This window comes from Amborella trichopoda, chromosome 10 (assembly GCF_054954075.1).
Source record: "Amborella trichopoda isolate Santa Cruz 75 chromosome 10, AtrichopodaSantaCruz75HAP2 v2.0, whole genome shotgun sequence".
NCBI classification, from domain to species: Eukaryota; Viridiplantae; Streptophyta; class Magnoliopsida; order Amborellales; family Amborellaceae; genus Amborella; species Amborella trichopoda.
Window position 1 is genome coordinate 44593720 of NC_142345.1, and position 27511 is coordinate 44621230.

General features: G+C 34.7%; 2 protein-coding genes across 2 annotated transcripts; one reads left to right on the forward strand and one right to left on the reverse strand.

Annotated features, from left to right (window-relative positions):
- Positions 1–8266: 8266 nt before the first annotated feature.
- On the reverse strand, positions 8267–10570 carry LOC18447458 (disease resistance protein RPM1). Its single transcript, XM_006857555.4, has one exon. The coding sequence runs from the start codon at positions 10429–10431 to the stop codon at positions 8344–8346; it is 2088 nt and encodes a 695-aa protein (XP_006857617.4). The 5' UTR covers positions 10432–10570; the 3' UTR covers positions 8267–8343.
- Positions 10571–20536: 9966 nt separating this feature from the next.
- Positions 20537–25447, forward strand: LOC18447457 (putative disease resistance protein At1g50180). The gene is given in 5 exon segments (XM_088850573.1): positions 20537–23382; positions 23810–24030; positions 24033–24261; positions 24511–24642; positions 24992–25447. Coding segments are annotated over 5 exon segments (1323 nt in total). The 5' UTR covers positions 20537–22873; the 3' UTR covers positions 25224–25447.
- The last annotated feature ends 2064 nt before the right edge of the window (positions 25448–27511 follow it).

Genomic DNA, 27511 nt, shown 5'->3' on the forward strand with positions numbered 1-27511 from the left:
AATAAAGATTTGACAAATGATCGACTGATATTAGCAACTGAGTAGTTCTACTTCTTAAGAAAGGATACATAAAACATATGCCAAGGGGTTCAAGGGCAAGGAGGAAGGAGGGAGAAAACAAGTATAAAATGAAGACTATTGTCCAATGGTATTCATCACATTACTGAGAATTGCCTCATTGGTGAATTACCAAATCAACCTAAACCCCAGCAAAAGATAAATATGGAGAGACAGAGAGAACATTACCGAGATTTGCCTCAATCGAGAGATATACCAACTCAACCCGAACCCAGCAAAAGAGAGACAACGATAAGGATAGCGTCAATGCATACTTACATAGAGCCCCTGGTATGCTATTTATAACAGTAAAGGGTTACCTAAATTAAAAGACTGACCTACCTAACCCCGACTCAGACGTGGGTTGGCGAATAATAGTGTAACAGCTAGTAGCCCAGCGATGATTCTCGCATTAAGGGACCCGAACAACCATAGGGTATTATAGCGAAGGACTTAATGGCGTGCGGAGATTCTTGCAGTGCTTTCCGAGGTTATCTGAATCTATTTATTACGTCTTACAATTAATTAATTTGAGGTTATCGATTTAAAACATCCTCAGCTGTTTATTTTCATCATATCGGTTGAGTCTTTGAATGCTAAGCAGCCTCATTTAAGCAAGGGTAATCACTATTCACTCACACATGAGAATCTCAAAAATGAGCGCATAAAACTAAATCTATTGTCGCCACATCCACCCTGAGTGCCGCACTATTGAGGTTGTGCAGGAGCAAAATAAGAAAGAATACCATGTGATAGGACAAAAGGGTTTTTCTTGCGAAGGTAAATGACAGTCCAGTGTTTCTTCAAATCACTCAAATTACTGAACTCTTAGCTCTTAATTGATCTCATGAAAGATATTAAGAATGAAAAATGCATATTAATGTATTGTTATAATGTTTACTGCCATGATGATACTCTTATCTGAGGTTTCTTAAGCTGAGCAGAAGGCTGACATTTTCACCAAAGAAATGACTTGAGATTTCTCTTAGCGAGTTGCTGCTTAACTCATACCATCTCTCAAACATACAAAATTGTTCTATAACATTGTCATATAACAAAGCAGGAGAATTTTATCCATACAACTACAATACAAGTTGCATCTAAACCCTATGGGGGGTTTGTATTTTTAATAATAATCTAATCCTACCACTCTTATCATTTTTATTACTCTTTTAACTAATGTTTTGTCTCTCTAACATGAACATTTTATGAGAAAATTTAGGCTCCCCAATTCTGAATCTATTACAATATGTAATCAAATTCCCTTTGATTCAAACAAAAAAGGCTAAAATTTTAGGCTTCTATAGCCAGCAAAATACTTATATTTAAAAACATATTTAAAAACAATCTTCGCCCCTCTTTTGCTCATCAGCATGTTTATTATGTTGTAAGTTTTTTTGCCCTTCATTTACCTCTATTTTAGGGGTTTCTTCTTTCAATACTCCAACAGAATATTTATCGCATAGATATTGTATATAAGTTTGATTATTCAAATGATCATGTAAAAGAGAGCAAGACCTACGAGAAGGCCATTGTTGTTGAATATAGATATGAGTGTGGACAGCGTACCCCTGCGAGAGCACACGATATGCTATTACCAAAAGACCTACTTAGGATATTTCAAGATCCACCTTAAAATAACGAAATAAGTATTTTTGCAGGAAAAATGAGTATTTTTTAGTTTCTAAACACTCGGATATGACCATCCAATAATTGGATGGTCACCACTCAGTCTTACAAGGTTAGTTTTTCAGATCTGGATGCTAAAGACTTAGTCTCCGTTCACTCTTAAAGAAATTAACTTTTCAGGTACATGTATAACATTTGTGGTTTTTCTTTTAGAAAAGAAAAGAAAAACCACCTGGCAAGAGCAGCATCTTTGTTAAGTGCATGTATTCTTACAGGAAAAGTATTATCCCTTAATTCTTTTTTGGTCTCTGGGATTCTGTATTCATGGTTGATCCACAGGGATTTGCTTTGAATGGAACTCTATTTCTTGGTCTCTTTGTAAGCACTTACCGTGCGCTCTAATTCTTTTGAATAATATATATATATATATATATATATATATATATATATATATATATATATATATATATATATATATATATATATATATATATATATATATATATGTATAGAAAAGTCTTCCCAACGCCTATACTATCTTATTCACTGTTCAAATTTTATTGGGAGTCATAATTGTTTAGTAGTATTTTATTTTTCATTTTTTTCTACAAATCGAAATGACTTGAAATTTGGAGGGTATGTACTTCTTACTGAGGCGCATCTAATAAAAATATAAAACAAATTATCCGTAAAAAACTAATTGACCAAAATACCCCCAAAATTTTTTCGAAGGTATTTTGGTCAATTGTTTTTATGTAAAATATTTTTTTAATATTTTTTGAAGATTCATCTATTTTTGATGAATACACTCGCTAAATTTCAAGTCATTCTGATTTGTAAAAAAAAAAAATGAAAAATGAAACACTACCGGACAATTGTGACCACGTAATAAACTTTGGACGGTGATGGAAAAACACTACGCAACACCTATAGGCCAAAATGAACAGTAAGTTCACCTACCCCCATCACCTTCCAAAGTTCATCGTACGGTCATAATTATCCAATAGTATTTTATTTTTTATTTTTTTTCTACGAATCAAAATGATCTGAAATTTGAAGAGTGTATACATCTTAGTTGCACCTAATAAAAATATAAAAAAATAATAGTTCAAGAAATATTTTTTACTAAAATACTCCTGAAAGGTTTCGGGGGTATTTTGGTCAATTTATTTCATGTAAACTATTTTTTTGATATTTTTTTGTAGATTCGTCTAACTTTGATTAAAACAAGTTCTAAATTTTAGATTATTCCGATTTGTAGAAAAAAAAATAAAAAATAAAACACTACCGGACAATCGTGACCATGTGTTGAACTTTGGACGATAATAAGGGTAGGCGAAATCACTGTTCATTTTCGCCTATATGTGTTTTGTATTATATATATATATAGATATATATATATATATATATATATATATATATATATATATATATATATATATATATATATATATATATATATATATATATATATATATATATATATATATATATATATCCAGTGTTTAAAAAAACGCCGAGTCGAACTGGACTGGGCCGGTTCGACTCGGGAATCGCCATGGACGGATCGAATCGGCGAAAAAAACGGGAATCGTTCGGTTCTAGAGAGAACGGGACTATTCTGCACAGTGACTCGCCGATTCACTGTACGGAATCGGCGAGTCCCGTACGGAATTTTTTTTTTTTTTTTTTTTTTTGTAGTAATTCATGATAGATTTTTTTGTAATCCATGATCGAATTGTTTTTTTTTTTTTTGTAATTCATGATCGAATTTTTTGTTTTTTTTTTTTTTTTGTAACCCATGATAGAATTTTTTGTAATCCATGATCGAATTTTTTGTAATCCACGATTGAAATGTTTGTTTCTTTTTCTTGTAATCCATGATCGAATTTTTTGCTTCTTTTTTTTTTTTTGTAACCCGTGATAGAATTTTTTGTAATCCATGATCGAATGTTTTGTAATCCATGATCGAAATGTTTGTTTTTTTTTTGTAATCCATGATCGAAATGTTTGTTTTTTTTTTTGTAATCCATGATCGAATTTTTTGTTTTTTGTTTTTTGTTTTTTTTGTAACCCATGATAGAGTTTTTTGTAATCCATGATTGAATTTTTTATAATCCATGATCGAATTGTTTTTTTCTTTTTTTGTAATCCACGATTGAATTTTTTGTTTTTTTTTGTTTGTTTTTTTTGTAATCCATGATCTAATTTTATGTAATCCATGATCGAATTTTATGTAATCCATGATCAAATTTTTTGTAATCCATGATTGAATTTTTTGAAAATTTGTGATTTTTTTTTTTTAATCCATGATCGAATTTTATGTAATCCATGATCAAATTTTTTGTAATCCATGATTGAATTTTTTGAAAATTTGTGATTTTTTTTTTTTTAATCCATGATCGAATTTTTTTTTGTAATCCATGATAGAATTTTTTGAAAATTTGTGATTTTTTTTTTTTAATCCATGATCGATTTTTTTTTTGTAATTCATGATAGAATTTTTTGAAAATTTGTGATTTTTTTTTTTAATCCATGATCGATTTTTTTGAAAATTTATTTATTTATTTTTTAATCCATATTATTCAAAGAGAAAATGAGAGAGATGATGATCCTGAGGCTACCCTATCCCAGCCATATTATTCACATATCGAGTCCCAACAGCAAAAGTGTACGGATGAGCACGACAGTGCAGGTGAGCATGAAGGATGGACAATCTTCGGGGATTTTAGATTGGGAACACAACAAAACACTAACACTCAGGGATTTGGGAATAGTCAGACGCCTGCTAATATCGATGATTCGTTTTTAGATCGAATCAATGAATTGTTAAACGAATTCAATCAATGGCACCGGCGTGACCAAGAAAAACAATAACGTCGTCTATCATTTTATTTTTAGATCATATGTTACTAATTTTATGCTTTATTGTAGTCCATGTATGTTGATATACTTATTCCATGATAATTCTATGTTTATCCTTTTGTGCTGTAAATTAAATGCTGAATGGCGGTTCATGTAGGGAAAGAACATATCAATATTCGCATATTCATTCAAAAACATGAAAATTCTTAATGGAGTGCCCTCATTTCTTATTGAATTCCTAAAAAAAAATATTTATAATGAATTTTAATAATTTTTTCGGATTTTTTTTAAGCTTTATTCTGACCGATTCACCCGATTCCCGATCCGGATCGCCGATTCGCCGATCCGGATCGATTTTTTTGGAGCCCGATCCGAGTCACCGATCCGTTTTTTAAACCATTGTATATATCTATGGAAAAGTCTTTCCAACGCTTATAGGAAAAAATAAATAGTGGTTTTACATACTTTCATCACCGTCCAAATTTCATCGCACGGTCACGATTGTCTGGTAGTGTTTTATTTTTATATTTTTTTTACAAATCAGAATAACCTAAAATTTAAATTATATATACATCTTACTGAGATGCATCTAATAAAAATATAAAAACAATTATCCGTGAAAAAAAGATTGACTAAAATACCCCCGAAACATTTCGAGGGGTATTTTGGTCAATTGTTTTCATATAAAAAATTTTTTTTATACTTTTTTAATATTTATATATTTATTATGAATACACGCTCTAAATTTCAAGTCATTTTGATTTGTGAAAAAAAAATGAAAAATAAAACACTACCAAACAGTCGTGACCGCGTGATGAAATTTGGACGGTGATGAGGGTAGGCGACATCACTATTCATTTTTGCCTATAGGCGTTGCGTAATGTTTTCTATATATATATATATATATTTCCGATTTGTATCAAAAAATAAAAAATAAAACACTATCGGACAATCGTGACCATGCGTTGAACTTTGGACGGTGATGAGGGTAAGCGAATCACTGTTCATTTTTACCTATAAGCATTTTGACGAAGTACCATGAGAGTTGAATGTATAACTTTCTCCCCTTGGAGAATGTAGGGTTGGCAACGAGTCGGGCGGGTGCAAAATTTGGACCCATAACCGAGGTCAGGTTGCTCGTTAGGTCCATTGCCACCGTATAATTATGAGCTTCTTCTTTTTTATCATTTTTTAAAAAAAAAGCTTCCATACTTCTCATACAACATAAAAGATATATATACTTACCCCCCCCCCCCCTTCCCCCCCACCACCACCACCACCACCACCACCAAATCTAGCAGACCAATTTTGAATCAAGTGAGCCGGTCACCGTATCATTTAGATCCGATGCCTCAGAGTATTTTATTTTTTAAATTTTTTATCAACTAATCGTATGAATATGAAATTTGGTACGCGCCATCTTCTCAATGGTGCACACCTAAAACAAACACTAAAAGGAATTTTTTTTATAAAATGCAATTACCAAAATACCCCTTGAAACTTTTAGGGCTATTTTGGTCATTTTATTTTATTAAAAATATTATTATTATTTATTTACAAGTGCAAGTTTAAGAGATGAGTGGACATCCAAAATTTGGAGCCAAAATATTTTGTAGAAAAAAATTAAAAATAAAATAGCGTACATATGTGACTTTGTGATTCGGGCCATCTCAGTCGTCCATTCAAAATGGATGGTTGGACAAAGGGAACTATATAAGTTTTATCTTGTAGGGGAAGCATAGAAAGCTTGTCCTTTTTTTTTTTTTTTTACCTTCATATACGATATACCCATATTAGTGGTAAAATTTACAATATTACACAACATTTATGAATACGCACATATACCCACATTCCTTACTGTTTTCTGCAATAACGAAAAATTCCTAAGAAACAAACATATTGGCAACATTTATGAATACCCACATCTATGTCATGTTATTCGAGTTGGGACGTGGTCCGGTCCGGTCGGACCTGGACCCGACCCTTCCGATCCAAACTTTGGACCCATACCCGGACCCGAGGTTGGGTCTACCCATTGGGTCCTGGGTCTAGTCAGATCCATTGCCGCCACTTTGCATGCAATCTTTTGTGAAAAATATATCCTGGACATGGTTTTTATGAGTCCATGTAGAAATGAGTCACCTCTTAAAAATCTATTTTTGAGGTGGATTTTTTTTACTTAATTTTTAAGGACATATAATCTCTAACATGGAGATCATGAATATGAATAAATAATTTTTAAAATTAAAAATAATATTTTTATGAAAAACAAATTTAGACCATTAATTTCAATTGTTTTTAGATGGATCACCATAATTTATACCTCGGGGACCGCAAATGTAGAATGCGATCGCCGCGCATGAAACAATTTTCCATATATTCTCTCGGGTATTCATTCAGGACATTTTGACGGAACATCTCAAGTCATCTACAAAGAAAGACTTGGAAGAATAATTTACAAAGACGGGCAAAAGATTTAATAAAATAAATGGAATTCCCCAGGAACCTTCCCCCTGTTGACCCATATACCATAGAATTCCCCAGGAACATTCCCTCTTTTGACCCATAAACCATAAATCGACAATGAAATAAACTTTTATACACAATTAAACCAATGAGATTTAACCATTCCACGACTATAAATAAAGTTGCCATTCAAGAACTCCCCATGATTGCTAGAAACCCACCATCCATTGTAATGGCAAGGTCCTTAGTGGAGCTTGATGATAATAGTGGAGCAATTTTTGGTGTTTTCTTTAGCAAGGAAATTTCAGGTTATTTATTTCTTAATGGGTTTTTCATTATTTTTATGCTGGCAATATCCATCTCCATAATGTCTATGATCATATTCTCATGTGCTGATGGTGTAAAGGACGAAGATAAACGTGATGGGGGTGGTGATGGTGGCGTCCGCAGTGCTGCTTGCGGTGGAGGAGGTGGTTGTGGTGGTGGAGGTTGTGGTGGTGGAGGTTGTGGAGGTGGTTAAATAAATTAAGGATACCTAGTGTTATCTGTTCTTTTTACTGTCTGTATTAATAAGGGCAATTTATTTTGCTGTACATGTTTGTGATGTGTCCTATTTGTACATGGGTGGAGGTTTGTATGATATTTAAGTATGAGAAAAGTTAGTCATTGCAGTTTCCCTACTTGATGTGCCTATGGATATATAAGGCTCATTACAATATAGTTAAAAAGAAAGAAATGGGAAAATTACAAAGAGAACAAATATCAGGGGATAGAGGCCATGATTTGCCTTCTCTCTAAAAGAAACTAGTATGTCTGTTAACAGGGTTGGGTCGACCTTGTGACAAGTTTACTCAACCCCAGTCCGGATTAAAACCTGTGAATTGATCCGTCAGCGTTCCAATGGATCTGGACCCAGCTGGGATTGGGTCCAGGCTTGACATTTTCAAGTCAACGTTGACCCGGCCCAAATACATACACAGACATTAAGGCCTACGACTTAGCGCACACGAAACCTAGAGATCAAGTCCTGTTCAGGGTCAAACTAACATATTTATAGTTTTATACCCCTAGAAACTTGATGCCCAAACTAAAGGTCTTGAGTTCCACTCCCAGGTCCCAACTTAACATTTAGATAGACCTTAAAGGGGGGAAAAGAAAACATTATAGCCTGTGCTCACCTCGAAATCTACCTGTAATGCAACTTCCCTCTATATATTACATCATTTTGTGATAAAAATACCCAAGCAAGTTGCTAGAACAAAGCAATAGAGCATATTATATGATGCGTCTGTTACAAGGATTTCCTTCAGAAAAATAAAATAATCCTCAAGAGAAATTCAAAGAAGAAATGTTCTTGACTTTGTACCAATCTTGGCTTCTATTGTTTCTTACTTTGGCCTTAAATTTTTCAGGCATACCTATGAGATGCAACTCTCTCAATGTACTAACTTGTTGCAACCCTTCAGGAAGCATTTTGAAATTAGGGCAGTTGTAAATACTCACACTTGTGAGGCATGGAATGGCTCCCACCTCTAACTTCCAAACCTCTAACTTTGACAAGCCCCAGAGCTTCAAGGATTGAAGATTTGGGAACCCCCCATTTGAGCACTTAATTACTTTACCCACAAATGAACCTTGAAGCAATGAAAGAATTCGCAACTCCGGCAAGTGTTCAAGGGTAACAAAGGGATCGTCACTAAGCTTGGACTTAACCAGTGTGAGCTTGGTGAGATAATGAAGGGAATTGGACCACTCAGGTAGCTTTTCTAGGACACCCACTATGCTCAGCTTCGTGAGAAACCTAGGAGGTGAGAAGCCTTTCAATTGAAGCACCGTTTTGTCATTGGCTCCGTAGAGTGTCAAGGAGTAGAGATCATCTAATTTATTGAGAGAGCTGCATAGCTTCATTTCGTGATCTCTTCCGACTCCATTGAGTCCCAATTTTCTCAATTGGGTTAACATGCCCAACCTTTCACAGAGAGCAATGGAGCTGTATAGCCCTGTTAGGGTTAGAATGCTTGGTGTATTGCATATTTCATGGACCCCTTTCATTTGCTTATCCATATAAGGCAGTTGAAGATGCCTCAAACATTTCGCATTGAATAATGAACTAGGCATCAGTTCCAAGTATGTTTCCCTAAGATCAAGAGTTTGCAATGTAGAAAGTTTACTCAGTGAATCAGGGAACTTTTTGATCTTGGTCTTCCTTAGACCCAAGTACCTTAGATGAATAAGGTTTCCAAGTTCATTTGGCAAGCTCTGGATATGCAGACCTTCAAGATCCAAAACCCTCAAAAGTTTTGTACCTTGAGCCAAGAGGTCTGCAATTTTGGAAGAACCCTCGCACTTGCCAAACACTAGTAGGGACCGAATGTACAAGGAATTAATGTTTAAGGGGAAATTTTCACAACCTTGTTGCATCGAGATGCGACGAGTCTTTGGGGGAATATTCAATTCTCTTTGTTCACAAACACATGAGAAGTTCTCCTTCTCGGCAAAATGTACAGAGAGCTCACGCAGTAAATCATGGATTAGACATGTTTTTATGCGTCCAGTAGAGCTCAACCTTCCTACTTGTAACATGCTTCTGCTAACAAGATCCTCAAGGTAACCCTCAGCCAAATCCTCCATTGTTTCCCCATGTTTTGCCTCTATGAATCCTTCGGCTACCCATAGTCGAATTAACCGCGTCTTAGGAATCTCAAAATCTTCTGGGAAAATACCAGAGTGCTTGAAACAGGACTTGAGGTAAAATGGTAAATCTTGGTAGCTCAAAGACAAGGCCGGGAGTACTTGGCCACCAGCTTGTGTCTCCCAATTATGGTTCTCAAGAACCTTTTGCCATTCTCTCTCTGTAGGAGGCTTCCTTGACAAAAGAGCTCCCATGACAACAATGGCGAGCGGCAAGCCCCTGCATTTCTTCACAATACTGTCCCCAATACCTTGTAAATTTGGAGGACAACTTCTAAAACCAGTTGCTTGGAATGCCTTTTTACAAAAGAGCATCCAACTTTCTTCATCAGATAAGACTCGGAGGGCGTGAACCCGGTTCGTGATGCCACCTGGTGTGGCTACATCCATCTTGCGAGTCGTGAGGATTACTCGGCTTCCCTGGTGCCCTTCAGGTAATGCAATTCTCACCCTTTCCCATACTTCTGTGTCCCATACATCATCTAGAACAATGATGTATCTCTTATCTTCTAAGTGATCATACAATTTCCTTGCAAGTTCCCCTTCGTTCATATTCTCAAGCTCAATTGAAGACCCCATGATTCCTTTTACCATCTCCTGTAAGAGATCCCACACATGAAAGGATTGGGACACATGGACCCAACCTTGGCATTCAAAGGATCTCTTAATTTGCTCACTATTGTAAACTTTCTTAGCAAGAGTGGTCTTCCCTATACCACCCATTCCAGCAAAGGAAATCAAAGTGAGTCGAGAATCGACGTCTAAAATCCATCGCTCGATGGATTTTGCATCTTCGTCTAGACCCACAATACCATCAACATCAGGGACAAGAGGAAATGAAGGGCTAGCAGAATTACCATTTCTATTCCATGGACTTGAAGCTTCTTGTTGTGTGATTTGGAATTGGTAACGCAACCTTCGCTTCGAGATCTCTTCGATACGAGCTTTGATCTTACGTATCTCGATCGCAACCTCTTGGACTCCCTTGAATCTTTCGACATGACCACATAACCAATTTCTTGAGCTCCCTTGGAGTTGCTTCGCGCTTCGCAGGCTGAATTTGTCAAGAACATCTTCGACATCGTAGACCACATCTCTTACTTGTTTCATCCAGACCTTCACACTTTCTTCTCTCGCTGCCCTCTGGTCGGCATCTCTGAGAAATGCTTGTATACTCTCAAACTCACACTTGATCCAGTCAATTTCCTCATCCAACCCCAAATAGAGTTGTACTCTATCTGTGAGTAACTCCCCCAAATTGGAGAGCAAATAGGTGACCACAGCCTCAGCCATATCTCTCTCTCTCTCTCTCTCTCTCTCTCTCTCTCCTTTTGTCAGTCAACTTACAACCGCTGCTCTTGAGAACCAAAATTCAGAGGCACAGGGCTAAACCTCACCCTTTCTGAAGAGGGTGTGATTTCTATAAGACCGAGGCTCCAAACCATCCAAGTAAGGCGCGCCTTCAAATAGAGTCGAAATATGTCATTTCAATACTGTAAACTTTTGTGACAGCCTTGAAAATTTATTTTCATAGTTAATTATAAAATTTAAAGTTTAAAAAATTGTTTAGATCGAGCAGATCTATAAACATTTGAAAATCTTGAAAATTGATGGTCCAAAAATACATTACAAGATTCACTCTTTTCAGACTTGAAATCCTCATTTTTTTTCATGTCCATACATCTTGAGGTTGAGATGATCAATTTGAATAATTTTGAGTATTGAAACAACATCTTCTAATGAATTTTTTAGGTATGTCTTAATTTTATTGTTTAGAGCCTCACATTTATATATACTTTTTCCTTTTAAAAATTCAATCCCAACACTAAGGAGTATAAAAACGTTGGTGCCGCGATTGTAAGTTGGCTGCCAAAGGGTGAGGGTTGTATAAGGTGCCCACCGGATACTAGGCAATTAAGGCACCTCTAAATTTTGTCGGAAGATATAGTTTTTGTGTCTGATATTTTACAATGATTTAAAAAACTATATTTAACCTTAATTATAAACTTTAAAATTTAAAAATAATATACATCAAACATACCTATAAACACTTGAAAATCTTAAAAATAGACAATTCTCGTAACTTGTTACGAAATACACTACTTTTAGATCTTGCAATTCTTTTTTTTTTCTTAATATTCATATATTTCATAGCCAAGATGATCAATTGGAAGGTTTTACAATTTTGGAATACCCTTTTCTACTATAATTTTGAGGTGCACCTTATTTCTACATAAACTTTTTCCTTAAAAAAATAATAGACTTTGAGATTATAAACACTTAAACATGGATTTCCAAAGTTTGGGTACATATTCAATTTTGTGCTTTTTTTTTTAAAGCACGTAAAATGTGTATGACTTCGTTGATTTCATGTTTTTTTGTTTTCTCCTGACCACTTTGTTGAGGAGGTCATACCCAAAAATTTAGGACTCCGAAGTAGAAATGATCCCGCGGGAGCATACAATCTTTTAGATTTTGTAAATACTCATGTGCAGGCCTCATGGATGCGACTCTACATTAAACTAACGCTTTATTGCCCCAAAACTCATTATAAAATTGTATTGAACATTCGAATATAGTACTTTGAATATCTCTCCAGCTATAACAACTCTCATGTTAATTATAAAATAATAAATGGAAAATCAATAATCATGGAGCCGGCATTTTTTTTTACTTTTCAAATTGGCTTCCTTGCTTAATTTATGTTTAGATGTAGACTAAAACGCATTTTTCCAACCCACCAAGTTGATTTATTCAATAACTAAAAAAAATTCTTCATTTAATAAAAGATGAGGTTGGTAAGCCCATGGGTTTATACAACTGCACCTAAAAACCTAGCTGGAAAACTCATATCCAGCGTCAAAAAAACGCACCTGGCGCCCGAAAATAAATCGATTTTGCTTCAAAAATTCAGTGGGAAAATTCGGGTCAAAAATACATATCGCAAAAAAATAAGTTAAGTTATTTAATTGTGAATATTTCGGATTTAGTTAAAAAAAATACAGTGAAAAAATCGGATATGTAAATTTAACGCAATATAAGATTATGATTTACAACTATTGTATAGATATATTAAAGCCATTAAACAATAACTTTATAGCTTTACTAGTTTCATTAGAGTAATACTTGATAATTTTTTGTTGAAAGTTTCAATAACTCCTACAACAATACTTACTATGTTGTCACAACATAAAACATACTGTAGATTTATTAGTAGTATAAAATGAAACAACAACAATATTAAAAACAAGAACTGTGAACCAAAGTATGTATATGATCATTTTTTGTAAAATAGTGGTCCATCCAAAATGCTATGTTGTATAACCAATGAAATAAAAGATAAAAATAAGATATGAAATTAATCAAACTTCTCTATGCATAAAAAATAAATAAATAAAAATAAATGCTTAAGAAAATTTGAATCTAACTTCTAGCTACCTAAATCTTTAATATCATTGAATCTACCTCTTGCTCGATATAAAGATGCTATGGGTTTTAAAATAAAATAAAAAACATTCATTGGATTACTCTTCCTTTAATTCTACCTATTAGTTTGAGATATACAATTGGTTTGATTACATTTTTGTGGAATATAATGCTTGTATTTTTTTTGTGCACTTTTCTAAGTAAAGAAGTTTTTTAGAAAAAAAGATAAAAAATAGAATTAAATCGGTTCTATTAAGAAAAAACAATTTTTTTAAGATCTTTTGAAAAATTCGGAGCTCTAAACAGATTCCAAAAAGTCTGAGATATTTTTAAAAAAAATCATGTTCTATGGAGGCTTGAAATGGAGTGTTCAAAAAATATGTTGGAAGATTGAACATTTGTAAGGTTTAAAATTGATTTTCTTTTCTTTTCTTTAAGACTCATATTCGTCGTGGTGGAGATAATGGATTTGCATAATCTCCAGATCAAGACCGGTTTATGTGATGAAGTTTTGGTGACAGGTATAGCCGGGACAACTTTTTATGAGAGATTATGTAGCAGCCTTACCAAATACTTTCCCTCATCGGAAAGTTGTGCACATACAATTAGAATCCGTGAAAGAATTTGGAAAAGATCTTTTCCTATAGGAGAAATGTTTCCATGGAAACCCACCCTGACCCATGATCTCAGCCATCCAATCTAAATAGATGGCTGAGATGGCTTGGGTTACAATATCATAAGTTAGCTCTTAATCGTTAGATCATGATCGGAAGGCTTAGAGTTTTTTATTTTTAATTTTTATTCTGTAAATAGTTTTAAGCCAGAATTTGGGACATACATAGATCTGACAATGGAGCACATGTAAAAATAAAAAATAATTATTTCCCATTATGAAAAATTACCAGAATACCCCACAAAATTTCAGGGGTATTTGGTCATTTATTTTTATGGGGAATATTTATTTTTTATTTTTTCTAGGTTCGTCCTAATTTTATGATGGGACGCTCAAAATTTCATTAAAAAATGTTTTGTAGAAAAAAATAAAAAATAAAAAAGTGTTTGGTGTGACATTGTGGTATGAACAATCGTAGCCAATCGATTCAGATCGAACGGCTAAGAAGTGGAGTCCCATATAACTTATATGTTGTAGAGGTCACATAGAAAGTCCCCCTTTCTTAAAACCCTTTACTCAAAATAAGGCAAGCACAAACTGTGAAGAGAAATGCGTGCACCACAAAGGCCTACCCGATGGGTCTCATAGTTTGCTAGCACATCCCCAACCGTCCATCTTTTACATTGGCGGGTTGAGGAAGTACTAGCATGTTATAGGAAACCTTGCTGCAAGCATAGTACAAAAATATTGATTAAGACCGATAAAGATCTCTCACTTCTTGGAATAGGCTCAAACCTAAGTGGTTAGGGTGGTAGCTCGCTACAACATAAGATATTGAGTTCTATTCCACCACTGGTAGAGACCCCATTAGATGCATATCAAAATTTGAATGCTACACAAGTTTTATTTTATTTTTGTTAATTTTATTTTTAGAGGTTGGCTAGATTTTTGTTATTGTTTTTTATTATGGTTAAATATTATAAATAAGATTAATAGAGATTTATTTTTGGTTTAGTTGATAAAGTCTTTGTTTCAAGAAGTATTTTTTTTAGTAGAACCTTTTATTTTGGTATGACTGTTTTAGAAAAGTTTATGTTTTCCATATTAGGAAATAAGGACCGTTTTCTTAATGAGATAATTTAGGAAATTGCTTGTATTTCCTAGATGGGGATTTATTTAAGGAAAAGTAAATCTTTTTAGTAAGAGTTAGGTTTTTTTTGAAAGGCACTCCTATGAATAGTTATTATCATTAGTTGAGATAAGAAGTGCATCCGTCTTCTATGGATAATTATTATCTATCTTTTTAACTTGAAGAGGTGGTGCCTATGTTGTCGATAGGCACGTGGACTTGAATGTATCTCATGGGAAGGAAAAGAAATGAGACCGATTGAATAGGGTTATAAAAGGTGGAACGTTTATTATAAACAAAGGATGAATTTTACGAATGAAAATTTGATTTTTGAGATCGTGTAGGGTAAGAGAGAGAATCCTTGATGGGTGTTTATTCTTCTCTTTTGCTTGTAGGCCTACGTCGGAATACTCGTATCCGTGTTTTGTTTTTTTTTCATGCGATTTTCTTCACGATTTTTTTTTTCTCCCTCTTAAACATAGTTATCTTTTCCATTGTAATATACTGGTAAATTTTATAGTGTATCAGGTGGTATCAGAGCGTAGTCCACTCTTGTTGATCGTGGTGTTTGTTGATTGGCATCATGGCTCATGGAAAAGGCATCTAGACTTAACCCACTTGTTGATTGTGGTGTTTGTTGATTGGCATCATGGCTCATGGAAAATGTCTGTGGCCGGGCATCTGGACTTAACCCATCTAGCGAGAACGAAACCTACGAGCTCTCCTTGAGATAGATATCAAAAGTTTGAGAAGGCCTAACATCAACACACTATTAGAGCGTAGTCGATTCTTGTTGCTCATGGTGTTCGTCAACTAGCATCATGGCTCGTAGACAAGGTATATGGCCGGGCATCGGGACTCAACCAATCAAGCAAGAATGAAACCTCCGAGCTCTCCCTGAGATAGATATCAAAAGTTTGAAAAGGCCTAATGTCAACACACTATGATGACAATAATGAGTCGGATGCTATTTTCGAGAACCTGTTTCATACCAACGCTCTATATTGGGAACCTCAGGGTCGGGAGAATGATCTATTTCCTCATAGTCGGAAAATTGATCTACCTAATTTTGATGAAAAACCAGTTGAAAATGAATAACGTGTAGTTTTGGATCTTCAATTGCAATCATCATTCTTGGATGTCACAGGTACATCTTTGATGCAGTTCTTGTTTTTTATGAAGAACAAGATGACATGAAAGAAATTATCCTTGAGGCAGCAATGATATCTAATTTTCTTATCGATGGAGAGTTTTTTATGAAAAACAAGATGACAGGAAAGAAATTATCTTTGGGGCAGCAATGATATCTAATTTTCTTATCGATGGAGAGGTGGTGAATCAAGATGACTTGATCCTAGAAGAGATCGAGCCTATGGAGATGTATGATGAAGAAACTGATGAGATCGAGCCTATGGAGATATAGGGCGAAGAAACCAATGCATTTGTGGTGTAACCCAAGGCGAAGCTTGAGCGATTTCAGATATTGCATGTGGCTCCTCGAGGGTTTCTCATTTTCTAAGTACAATCATTATAGTTTGTTCAATGCAATAACACAAAGGTCGCAGGATCGTGTTTGCAAAATTCAAGTTGAAGAAGGTTGCGGTATAAATACAATGTTTATTTTAGCACATTTTAAAACTCGAGATCGAGTTTTTTCCAACCAGAGGAGAATGATGCAGATCAAAAATTCGGATTCTAAAATTTTTTTTGTTTAATTTTAGAGGTTGGGTAGACTTTTTTATTTTTATTTATTAAGGTTAAATATTAAAAATAGAATTAATAGAGATTTATTTTTGCTTTCGTTGATAAAGTCTATATTTGTTTGAAGCTTTTTTGTTTTTTTTTTCGTTTGATGTTTTGCCAAACTAACCTTAGACTAATTTTCACATGTTTGCCTTAGTAGCATTTTCGTCAGTCACCCAAAATTCACCCAGGGTTCAATACAAAGAAAAATAGCAAATAAAATATTGAGTGTACTATTAAAACTAAGGGTGTTTTTGTAGAAACTTTAACGCAATGAAGTTGATCTAATTTTTCCGCAATGTTGTTTGGTGGGAAAGAAGTTTTGCTAACGATTTTTGGCGTTATTTTTTTTTTTTTGAAGCTGGTGGTTTCCGTGGTTTCTAGGAAAGCACTATCCGAACATTTAACGTTAATTTGTGGAAGAGCGGTGCTCTATTTATTTAGGTATGAAAATATGAAAACACTAAACAAGTTACTTTTTTATGACAAAAATATGTCACCCTCTAAACCTGTGTTTCTCAAGCCAATCCGGCACATTGATCGGTTTTTTATTTCTATTGAAGCCGGTCCAGTGCACAGTATGTCTAACTGACTACTTGTTCCCAATCAAGTCAATCAGGTACATATTTTGCCTAACTAGCTTCATTATAAAGCAATCACTATTAAAGCCAGTCCGGCACACACATCTCTCTGTCCTTAGAGAGGAAAAAGGTCTAAAAATGTGGATTTAATATGGGGCATTTTTGTTATAAATTTTTTTTTTTCCTCAATGGGATGAATGGAAAAAAAACAATTATAGGGTAATTAGTGGTATCAAAAATATTGAGGAGAGGGTGGGGGGAGGATGATGTCTAGAAAGTTGGGTATGGGAGGTGTCCATGCTTTTTCCTTGCTACAAAAATATGGCCCATCGTGACCTCTTCGGAGGAAATCCTAATGAGCGCAAGAAAATCTATTATTGCCTTTGATTACGAAATTTGTAGTTCTAAATCACCGGAGCAAATTCGATGGATCTATAAATACTTGAAAATATATATTTCAAATAGCATATTATAAGATACATTATTTTTAAGGTTTGATATCCATTTTCTTTCTGATACTATTTTCATGAAGTCTAGGCATTATGGAAAAAAAAAAAAAAAAAAAAGTCTCTCCCCAAAATCTTATCCAAAAAAAACTTAAGATATAAGAAATCCGTAAGATAGTTTTAAAATCTATTTCTATTGTTGAATATTAAATTTGTAGCTTTAAAAAATGGTATAGATCTTATTGATGGATGAACACTTGAAAATGGACCGTCTAGATAATTTGTTCAAATATACACTAATTTTAGGGTGTAGAAACTTTTTTTTTTTTACAACTAATGATCAATGGTGACCGATCGATTTGAAGTTTTATGGGAACTATAATTTTAAACGAGTTTTGAGGTGAGGCTTTATTTCTTTTCGGACCTTATTTTATACTCTTCGTTTCTTGTTCATATCAATAGTCTATAAATTGTTAAAGTCGAACGTATGACTTTTCCCATGGAAGAAGGACTATTTCAGATAAGCTTTGCTTTCGTCCTTACCTTTCTATCAATCAAAACCCCACAGGAATAATGAATAGTTGACTTCTCTAAAACTTAGTCTCCAAGTCTAAGAAACCCTAATCGAGGGTTCGCAAAGAACAAGTTCATTTTGTACAACACCAAACCATGCTTCACCCAATAATAATGATTAAAAGAAAACACCAATTTTGGAGAATTCAAAGTGAAAATGGCAAACGAATACCATTACCAGAATGAGATTGGGAACATGAGTGGTGCTCTTTGGATAGGACTCGGTATTGAACCAGAGCGAGTTTTTGGTCTTGCTAAACTGGCTTGATTGTTACAGTAAAATTGTTCGGACCAAATTTTAAAAATAAAAATAATAATAATATAAAAAAATCTACAATGCTAGTTTATACGACAAAAAAAAAAAAAAAATTCCCCTCTATTTTACAAGTTCTTCCATCAAAGCTAGCCAAACGATCCAACCAAAATCGATCAAATGATAGTTTTAATCAATGGTTTAAAAACCGGATCAGTGACCAGGATCGGGCTTCCAAAAAATCGATCCGGATCGACAAATCGGCGATTCGGATCGTCGAATCGGCGATCCGGATCGGGAATCGGGTGAATCGGTCAGAATAAAGCTTAAAAAAAATCCGAAAAAATTATTAAAATTCATTATAAATTATGTTTTTTAGGAATTCAATAAGACATGAGGGTAGTTCATTAAGAATTTTCATGTTTTTGAATGAATATGCGAATATTGATATGTTCTTTTCCTGTATGAACCGTCATTCAGCATTTAATTTACATCACACAAAAGGATAAACATATAATTATCATGGAATAAGTATATCAACATACATGGACTACAATAAAACATAAAATTAGTAACATATGATCTAAAAATAAAATGATAGACGACGTTATTGTTCTTCTTGGTCGCGCTGATGCCATTGATTGAATTCGTTTAACAATTCATTGATTCGATCTAAAAACGAATCATCGATATTAGCAGGCGTCTGACTATTCCCAAATCCCTAAGTGTTAGTGTTTTGTTGTGTTCCCAATCTAAAATCCCCGAAGATTGTCCATCCTTCATGCTCACCTGCACTGTCGTGTTCATTCCTACACTGTTGCTGTTGGGACTCGATATGTGAATAATATAGCTGGGATAGGGTGGCCTCAGAATCATCATCTCTCTCATTTTCTCTTTGAATAATATGGATTAAAAAAAAAAAAAAACAAATTTTCAAAAAAATCGATCATGGATTAAAAAAAAAAATCACAAATTTTCAAAAAATTCTATCATGGATTACAAAAAAAAATTCGATCATGGATTAAAAAAAAAAAATCACAAATTTTCAAAAAATTCAATCATGGATTACAAAAAATTCGAGCATGGATTACATAAAATTCGATCATGGATTACATAAAATTCGATCATGGATTACAAAAAAAAACAAACAAAAAAAACAAAAAATTCAATCGTGGATTACAAAAAAAGAAAAAAACAATTCAATCATGGATTACAAAAAATTCAATCATGGATTACAAAAAACTCTATCGTGGGTTACAAAAAAAACAAAAAACAAAAAATTCGATCATGGATTACAAAAAAAAAAACAAACATTTCGATCATGGATTACAAAAAAAAAACAAACATTTCGATCATGTATTACAAAACATTCGATCATGGATTACAAAAAATTCTATCATGGGTTACAAAAAAAAAAAAAAAAAACAAAAAATTCGATCATGGATTACAAGAAAAAAAAACAAACATTTCGATCATGGATTACAAAAAATTCGATAATGGATTACAAAAAATTCTATCATGGGCTACAAAAAAAAAACAAAAAACAAAAAATTCGATCATGGATTACAAAAAAAAAAAAACAATTCGATCATGGATTACAAAAAAAAAAAACAATTCGATCATGGATTACAAAAAAATCGATCAAGTATTACAAAAAAATCTATCATGGATTACAAAAAAAAATAAAAAAAATAAAAAATAAAAATAAATAAATAAATAAATAAATAAATAAAATCTGTACGGGACTCGCCGATTCACTGTACGGACTCGCCGATTCCGTACAGTGAATCGACGAGTCACTGTACAGAATCGTCCGGTTCTCTTTAGAACCGGACGATTCCCATTTTTTTCGTCGATTCGATCCGTTCATGGCGATTCCCGAGTTGAACTGGGCGAGTCCGGTTCGACTCGATGTTTTTTTAAACACTGGTTTTAATCGATTTTTTACTAAACCTAATTTTCGCTTGACTTGACCGCATAAGGGACCAGTTTGTGATATGACCAAACAAGCCACACGATTTAATCCGGTCCTTATATATGTGCATTAAACTACAACATTCTTTAAGATCCTTCAATATCAAATGTAAAAAGTGGTAGAAAATAAAAGCTTTCCATTAGATGAATCTCATAAATAAATGATACAAGAAGCAATAAAACTTCACTTTGACAATCCAATATACAGTAAAGCAATACAAGAAGCATATATGATAATTACATTGTTTTTTGTGATGGAGGTTAATGCGAGGGACAAAGCCTCCCATCATAAGGGGCAAACATCCACCTTCATATTAGCTCTTTCACATTACAATGGCAGACCTTCATATTAGTGGTATTGAGCAATATAAGAAACATTAGTTATGTCTCCATTTCCTTAAGACGTACTAGTACTTCGTTGCGGCAAGGGGTAAACCATCACATTATCTCCATCTACCCCTCTCAAGCCCCCTAAAACATAGAAAAACCTTAATATCATACCCTTCAAACTTGTATTATATCAGTCAAGAAAATTTCAAATTGTGAGAAGAATTCAACCTCATAAATCTCTCTCATGTATATGATCTCACTTCCATGTTCAAGATGTTCCTTATTCTCAAGTTTTTTTTTGTCGAAATGCCGATCTGAGCACACAACCAAGAGATTCAGATGAGCCATATTCTATAACTGGTCGAGAAAGACTTGAACCCGCAAACAAAAGATGAGCAACGTGCATATAAGAATTAGAAAGCTAATATTTCATTTACAGGCATCCACACCCTGAAGAACTCATACTCTTTTGAAAAAACGCAACCCCACCCTCTCTCTCTCTTTCTCTCTCTCTCTCTCTAAATTGAGAGCATCAAATTTCACCTTACCGCAATGAAATCTCTCACACTCGTTGAAAAACTCAGCTTTTCTCTGTCTAAGAACTAGCAGCATCAGATTGCGCCCTACCCATTTCTTTCCTCTCTCTCTCTCTCTCTACCCCTCTCTCTGAAAAATAGGAGCATCAAACTTCACACTACCCTCTCTCCTCTCACAATTGGCTTGTTATCCCTGTATAAAAACATGGCGTGGCCTTCACGAAGTTGCTGAGAATTTACTCTTTATGTAGCTGTCCATCACTTTATTGAAATCATTGGCAAACTATTACTTTATTGAAAGCTGTTTCAAATTTAGTGGTCCTCAATTTAGCTCATCACTCATTTTTGCTAATTTAAATAAAGAAAAAGTTTATATAAGGGTGCGGCTCTAAACAATCAAACTAAAGCACACCGCAAAAATTTACAAGAATAAATTGTTTCGATGCTGCAAAACCCTCATTTTGATTATCTCGATCTTAATCTATATGGACATGAGAACAAATATATTTCAGGTCTTAAAAAAAAGTATATCTTGCAATGTATTATCTATACTATCAATTTTTTAATATTTTGAAGTGTTCATAGATATGCTCGTTATAGTATATTTAAATCTTTAAATTTATAATTAGATATGAAAAGATTCACGAAGATTTCTAATTCTGAAACAACATATTTCGCCACTATTTGTAAGTGTGCCTTACTTTGATTGTTTTGGGCTGGAGTAGTATGCAAACGACACCCTTATACGAGGTAGGGCCCAATAAATAAAGACATTTTTGGATTTTAATTTTTTAAATAAGCGGCCCAAATTCAAGGAATCGCAAAGGAGAGCCCACAAATCAGGAAAAGGCTTCATCTCTCCTTGCTTGGCCCAAAATTTTCCACAATATGTCCTTCGAATTTGATCCGCTTACACAAAAATAAAGATCCAAAAGGATCTTTATTTCTTGGACCCTACCTTGTATAATGCATTTGAATTTGGCCTTATATTCGCATCCATTAATGCAATGTTTCCACTGTTGTACACTGACGCCATCCACTAACGCATTGGCGTGTAAGGGACTGGTCTCTTTCTTTATCTCAATAATGCAATGGGTGCAGTTGGCATACGGATGCATCCCACCGTCAAATTTTATCATGGTATATGATTTTGATGTAAAATGTTCTTAAGATTATCTCAAAATCTATTTTTATATCTAATTATGAAATTTTAAATTTCAAATATCGTTAAAATCACGTAAATTTATAAACATATGAAAATGGACTGTTAATTCTACATTATAAGGTTGTATCCTCATATAAACTTTTTCCATAATTACAATTGTTAATAATTCCATGCACTAGGAATGCAACAGTCTAAATGAATGTCCATTTTCCCTTTCATAAGACTTTTGTAGAATGTAGTGTGCATAGCCACCTTCACATTCTTTGCTTCCCAAACAAAAAAAAAAAATGGGCCAATACAACCATATAGATCTCTCACAGTATAAATTCCTCTCATTGCAAACACGCAAAAGCTAGCCACTAGCACTTGAGAGTCTGGTTTCTGAGGAGCAAAGCAATGGCAGAGGCTGTTGCCACATTTCTCTTAGAGAGATTGAATAATTTTATCATAAACGAAAGTCAGTTGCTCTTCGGAGTGCCTAAAGATTCTGTTTGGATTGGAGATGTGCTCCAGAGAATGAAAGGGTTCCTGCAAAGTGCTGATAAAAGAAAAGTGACAGATGAGGAACTCAAAGATTGGGTGAGACGTGTCAGAGAGGTTTCCTACGATGCGGATGATATCCTTGATGAGTTCATCATTCAGATGAAGAATTTACAGCAACATGGCGGACAAAATCGTTGCTTGAATTTTGCTGAGAAATTGAAAGTCCGTCATAAGTTTGCAACTGAGATACAGAGCATTAGGAGGAGGGTTCAAGAAATTTCTGATGGGAGGTCAAGGTACCAATTGGAAGCCAAACAAGAGGAAGGGACGTCCTCAAATGATTCAATAGAACATTGGCAAGATCCACGTCTCACTTTTTCTTCTATGGAGGAAGATGACATCACGGCGATCGACAGCCGTAAGTGAATTAACTTCTTGGTTATTTAATCAAAACCCAAAGCGTCGAGTGCTTTCATTGGTAGGTATGGGTGGAGTTGGGAAAACCACTCTCGAAAAAGGAATTTATAATTCCATGAAGAGCAGTTTTCCTGTTGTGCATGGATCACTGTGTGTCGCAATCTTTTAGGATTGCGACATACTAGAATGTATTTTCAAATAATTTTGTGGGAAAAGAAGTGGGGAAGGGAGCTCAAATGAACTAAGAGAGAAGTTCAATCCCAACTACTGAACGACATCAACGATCATGTAAAGGAGAGAAGTTTTCTGGTAGTTTTCAATGATGTTTGGCATAGCGGAGTATGGAATCTCATCAATTCAGCTTTGCCAACAAAGTAGGATAATAATCTCAACACGTGATAACCGTGTTGCCACCATGGTAGACATGGAGTAACACATCCACTTTGTTGAGCCACTGAAGGAAATTGAAGCTTTTGATCTTTTCTATAAGAAGGCATTTCGAAATACGACAGGAGGAAGGTGTCCCAATGAGCTTGAAGATTTGGTAAAAAACCTTGCATCAAGATGCGATGGCCTCCCCCTGGCTATCGTCGTCATGGGAGGCATCATGTCAAAGAAGCCATTAACACCTACTGAATGGAAAAGGATTCAGGATGGGAAGTCCGTGAAGGTGGTGGTAAAGTCTCTCGTGTCGTTTCACTTAGTTACAATGATCTTCCTCTACATCTCATGTCATGTCTCTTGTATTGTTGTTTATTTCCAGAGGATCATTTAATTAAAAAGAACAAACTTTTAAGACTATGGGTTGCCCAAGGGTTCGTTGAAAACAAGGATGGGAAAGTCATAGAGGATGTCACTGCAGAGTACTTTAAAAGAGCTGATTGACAAAGCATGCTGCTAGTTGGTGACCAATTTAGAGTTAGACATATCTCTTCCTGCAGAGTTCATGATGTCGTACAGGAGTTTGCAATCCCCATTGCTAAGGAAGAGCTATCGGGTGAATTCTATGGTGGGGTGGGTGACTTCGACCCCTCCCAAGGAGCTCGTCTTTTTTTTATTGTCGGTAATCCTTGGAAAATTCTTCAGAACAGAGATTATCTAAGGGTTCGTTCTGTCTTGTGATTTTCATACAGTGAAGAAGAAACGCTCTCGTATCTGAAACCACTAACTTATCACTTGAGGAATTTGAGAGTATTGCATGTGGATGTTTTCCGGAGTGTTAGTCGGCAACAGATTGAATTGAGAGATGTATCAGTGCATTTGAGGTACATTGGCATACATAAGAGATTCGTATCTGTAGTAGCAGTAGAAATAAAGCTTCCTGAAAAGTTACCCAAGTTGCAAGAACTGCAGTACGCAAATGTAATTTGTGGCTATGGAGAGAATAGTGTGCAACCCAAAGCAATCAAAAGCCTGCAAAATTTACGCACTCTCGGTCTTATAAACTAAAGGATGTGCTTCTGGTTAAAGAAGTCGTTCACCTCAGCAGACTCCGCAAGTTAAAAATCAAATGGGAGATGGAACCCAAGTACTAAGAATTATTTAATGCCTCAATAAACAAGATGTCCCAACTCACAACTTTGTCCATTTTGGTTCCTATGAGTGGTTATGAAGCACCACGAATTTTGCAGCTTCCTCCATCTCTATTGTCGCTCGATCAGAAATGCGGCTGCAAAGTATTCCTGGTGATGTTTTATCCCACAGTCGCCTCACCAAGTTAACGTTGCTGAATAGTAGGTTAAGTGATGACCCCATTGTTGCTCTCCAATCCCTTCCTAACCTATCCTACCTCTACCTGCTTGCTTGCTGGTGCATACATAGGTCAAAGAATTGGAGCTTGTCATAGAGGATCGTTTCCCTCACTCACAGTACTCGTTATCCAAAGGTTTGATTACGGGGAGGAGATAGTTGGAAGGGATCCTTCCCTTGCCTTTCTTACCTACAAATTGAAGTATGCCTAAAACTCAATTCGCTTCCTCAAGCCTTTCAACACCTCCTTGCCCTCCGTCAAATTGTTATGTCATTGGGACACCGTTTCCAATAAAAACAGACATTACCATGCGATTCAAACAACCGCTAACAATGGGAAACCGGAGAGACAGGGCTATAATGGTGCAATGCTATTCTTACTGCAAAAGGTGGATATAGTACTAACCAATGTTTTCAAACACGGATTGATGAGGTGGATACTCCACCCATGAACCTCATTCTGATCAGCAAGATCAGTGATCCGGATCATTCTCAGATCGTCTCGATCGATGATCGAAATAAAATAAAATAAATATAAATATAAAGATATTTATGGGGTGGGAATTTAGCGGGGATCAAATATAACATTTGATAAGCTTAAAGAAAAAAGAGAAAAAAAAATGAAAAAGGGGATTTCAAAGAGAATCTGGATTGGGACCTACCAACCCAGAACAGGTTAAATCCTGATCATTTACACATCCGAATCGATGATTTGGATCAAGAATAGCACTGGTACTAACACAAGAAGTATGACTACTCTCTGTAGCACATGACCATATTGTTAGGCTCTTAGATAAGCTTAAAACCATGTTTGTCTTCATGGAGGACACAAACAAGAAAGTGCAGATAGCTTTGGGGAGCAAGGAAGATAGATGGCATATGATGCTGAGAATCTTCTTGATGCATTCATGATTAAAATGGAGAGCCAACATTGTTTCTTCTACAAGAAGATCATAATTCGCCACCAAATTGGAACCTAAGATGCATGCCACTCAGGCCCTTATCCGTTCTACAGCAGAAAGGCAAACCACCTAAACCGAAGGGACAAGTTCAAACTCGGCACTTTTAGAAAAATGAAAAAAATGGGAATAGTGTTTCAAGAATATAAAAATATTAAAAAAATAAATGCCTACCTTCATTAACTGATCTGACCGTTCAAAGACAGTTGATTCTACTCGTTAAAAACCAGTCAAACATTAATTTTGATTATTTTTCAATCAAACTCGATTTTTACCCCTCGTTAAAAACCAATCAAACATTAATTTTGATCATTTTTCAATCAAACTCGATTTTACTGCGGACTAGAATGGCCAAAACACTAGTTGACGGTCCGACAAACCGGCCCATCAAAGTTTTGGAGCGCTTTGTTTAGAGAGATCTCTAAAAAAGGGGCCGTTCTTAAAACATGAATCGGAGTGGATCAAAGGTTTTGCCCCACATTGAGAAATACTCTCAATGAACTTTAGGACCGCTTGCTCAAATGAAGGTGCATTTAGCTCACAATCATAGGGAAGGATAGTGAGCAGATTCCTTGGCTAGGGAACGAGTCCTCGAAGAACTTCTTGTTGCTTACTAAACTCTAGTTTGATGACCATTTTTTTACTTTCCAATTTTGTTTTATTTTCCAATTTTGTTTTATTTTTCTTCGGTTGATCTATTCTCTGTTTTTCTTATAGAATCCGAATAAGAGAAGTGTAAAATTTTGTATATGTTGAGTTCATCAGTTCTCTACATTTTTGTGTACTAAAATAACAATGATCAATTAAATAAAAATAAAGACACCAATACCTAAGGTTCTTGCTTAAAAGCGAAAATTAAGGATGTCGAAAAAATTGAGAATTCATATTTGTCCTATATGTCTTATGCCAAAGATTTCATACTCCCGCGAGAGTATACTATCCATCTACTCCCTTGGTCAAAACTAATCCTAGCAATATCTTTTAGTTACCAATTTTTTGGGGATGCAATCTTTTAGAACCTAAGGAACAAATAAGAAAAAACAAGAAAAAAATAAAAAGATCCCAATCTCTAGATGTCTACAAAAAAATGACATCTCAAGATTGTAGAGGAACTATCCAATATTTGGAGTGAAAGATCAAGATCTACTAGAAGTAAAATTCCAAATAATTTTATTTGATAATAATCATCTAGTGCTCAGATGAATCCCAAACATGGACTCAAAAAAAAATTCACTAGTAGCTATTTTGCTAGAGGGCGTGACTGCATAGTATTGCCACTGCAGGAGCATACTATAAGCACTCACATATTGTGAGAGTAAGGAAACCTCATTCAATAGGACTATATTTTAAGGTATGAGATCCTAATTTTTTTCACAACTATAATTGATCAATGAGGACTATATTTTATGGTATGAAATCTTAATTT

Excerpts from the sequence above, each read along its gene's own strand:
- LOC18447458 (XM_006857555.4), bottom strand. The coding sequence starts at position 10,431 with ATGGGTGGTATAGGGAAGACCACTCTTGCTAAGAAAGTTTACAATAGT.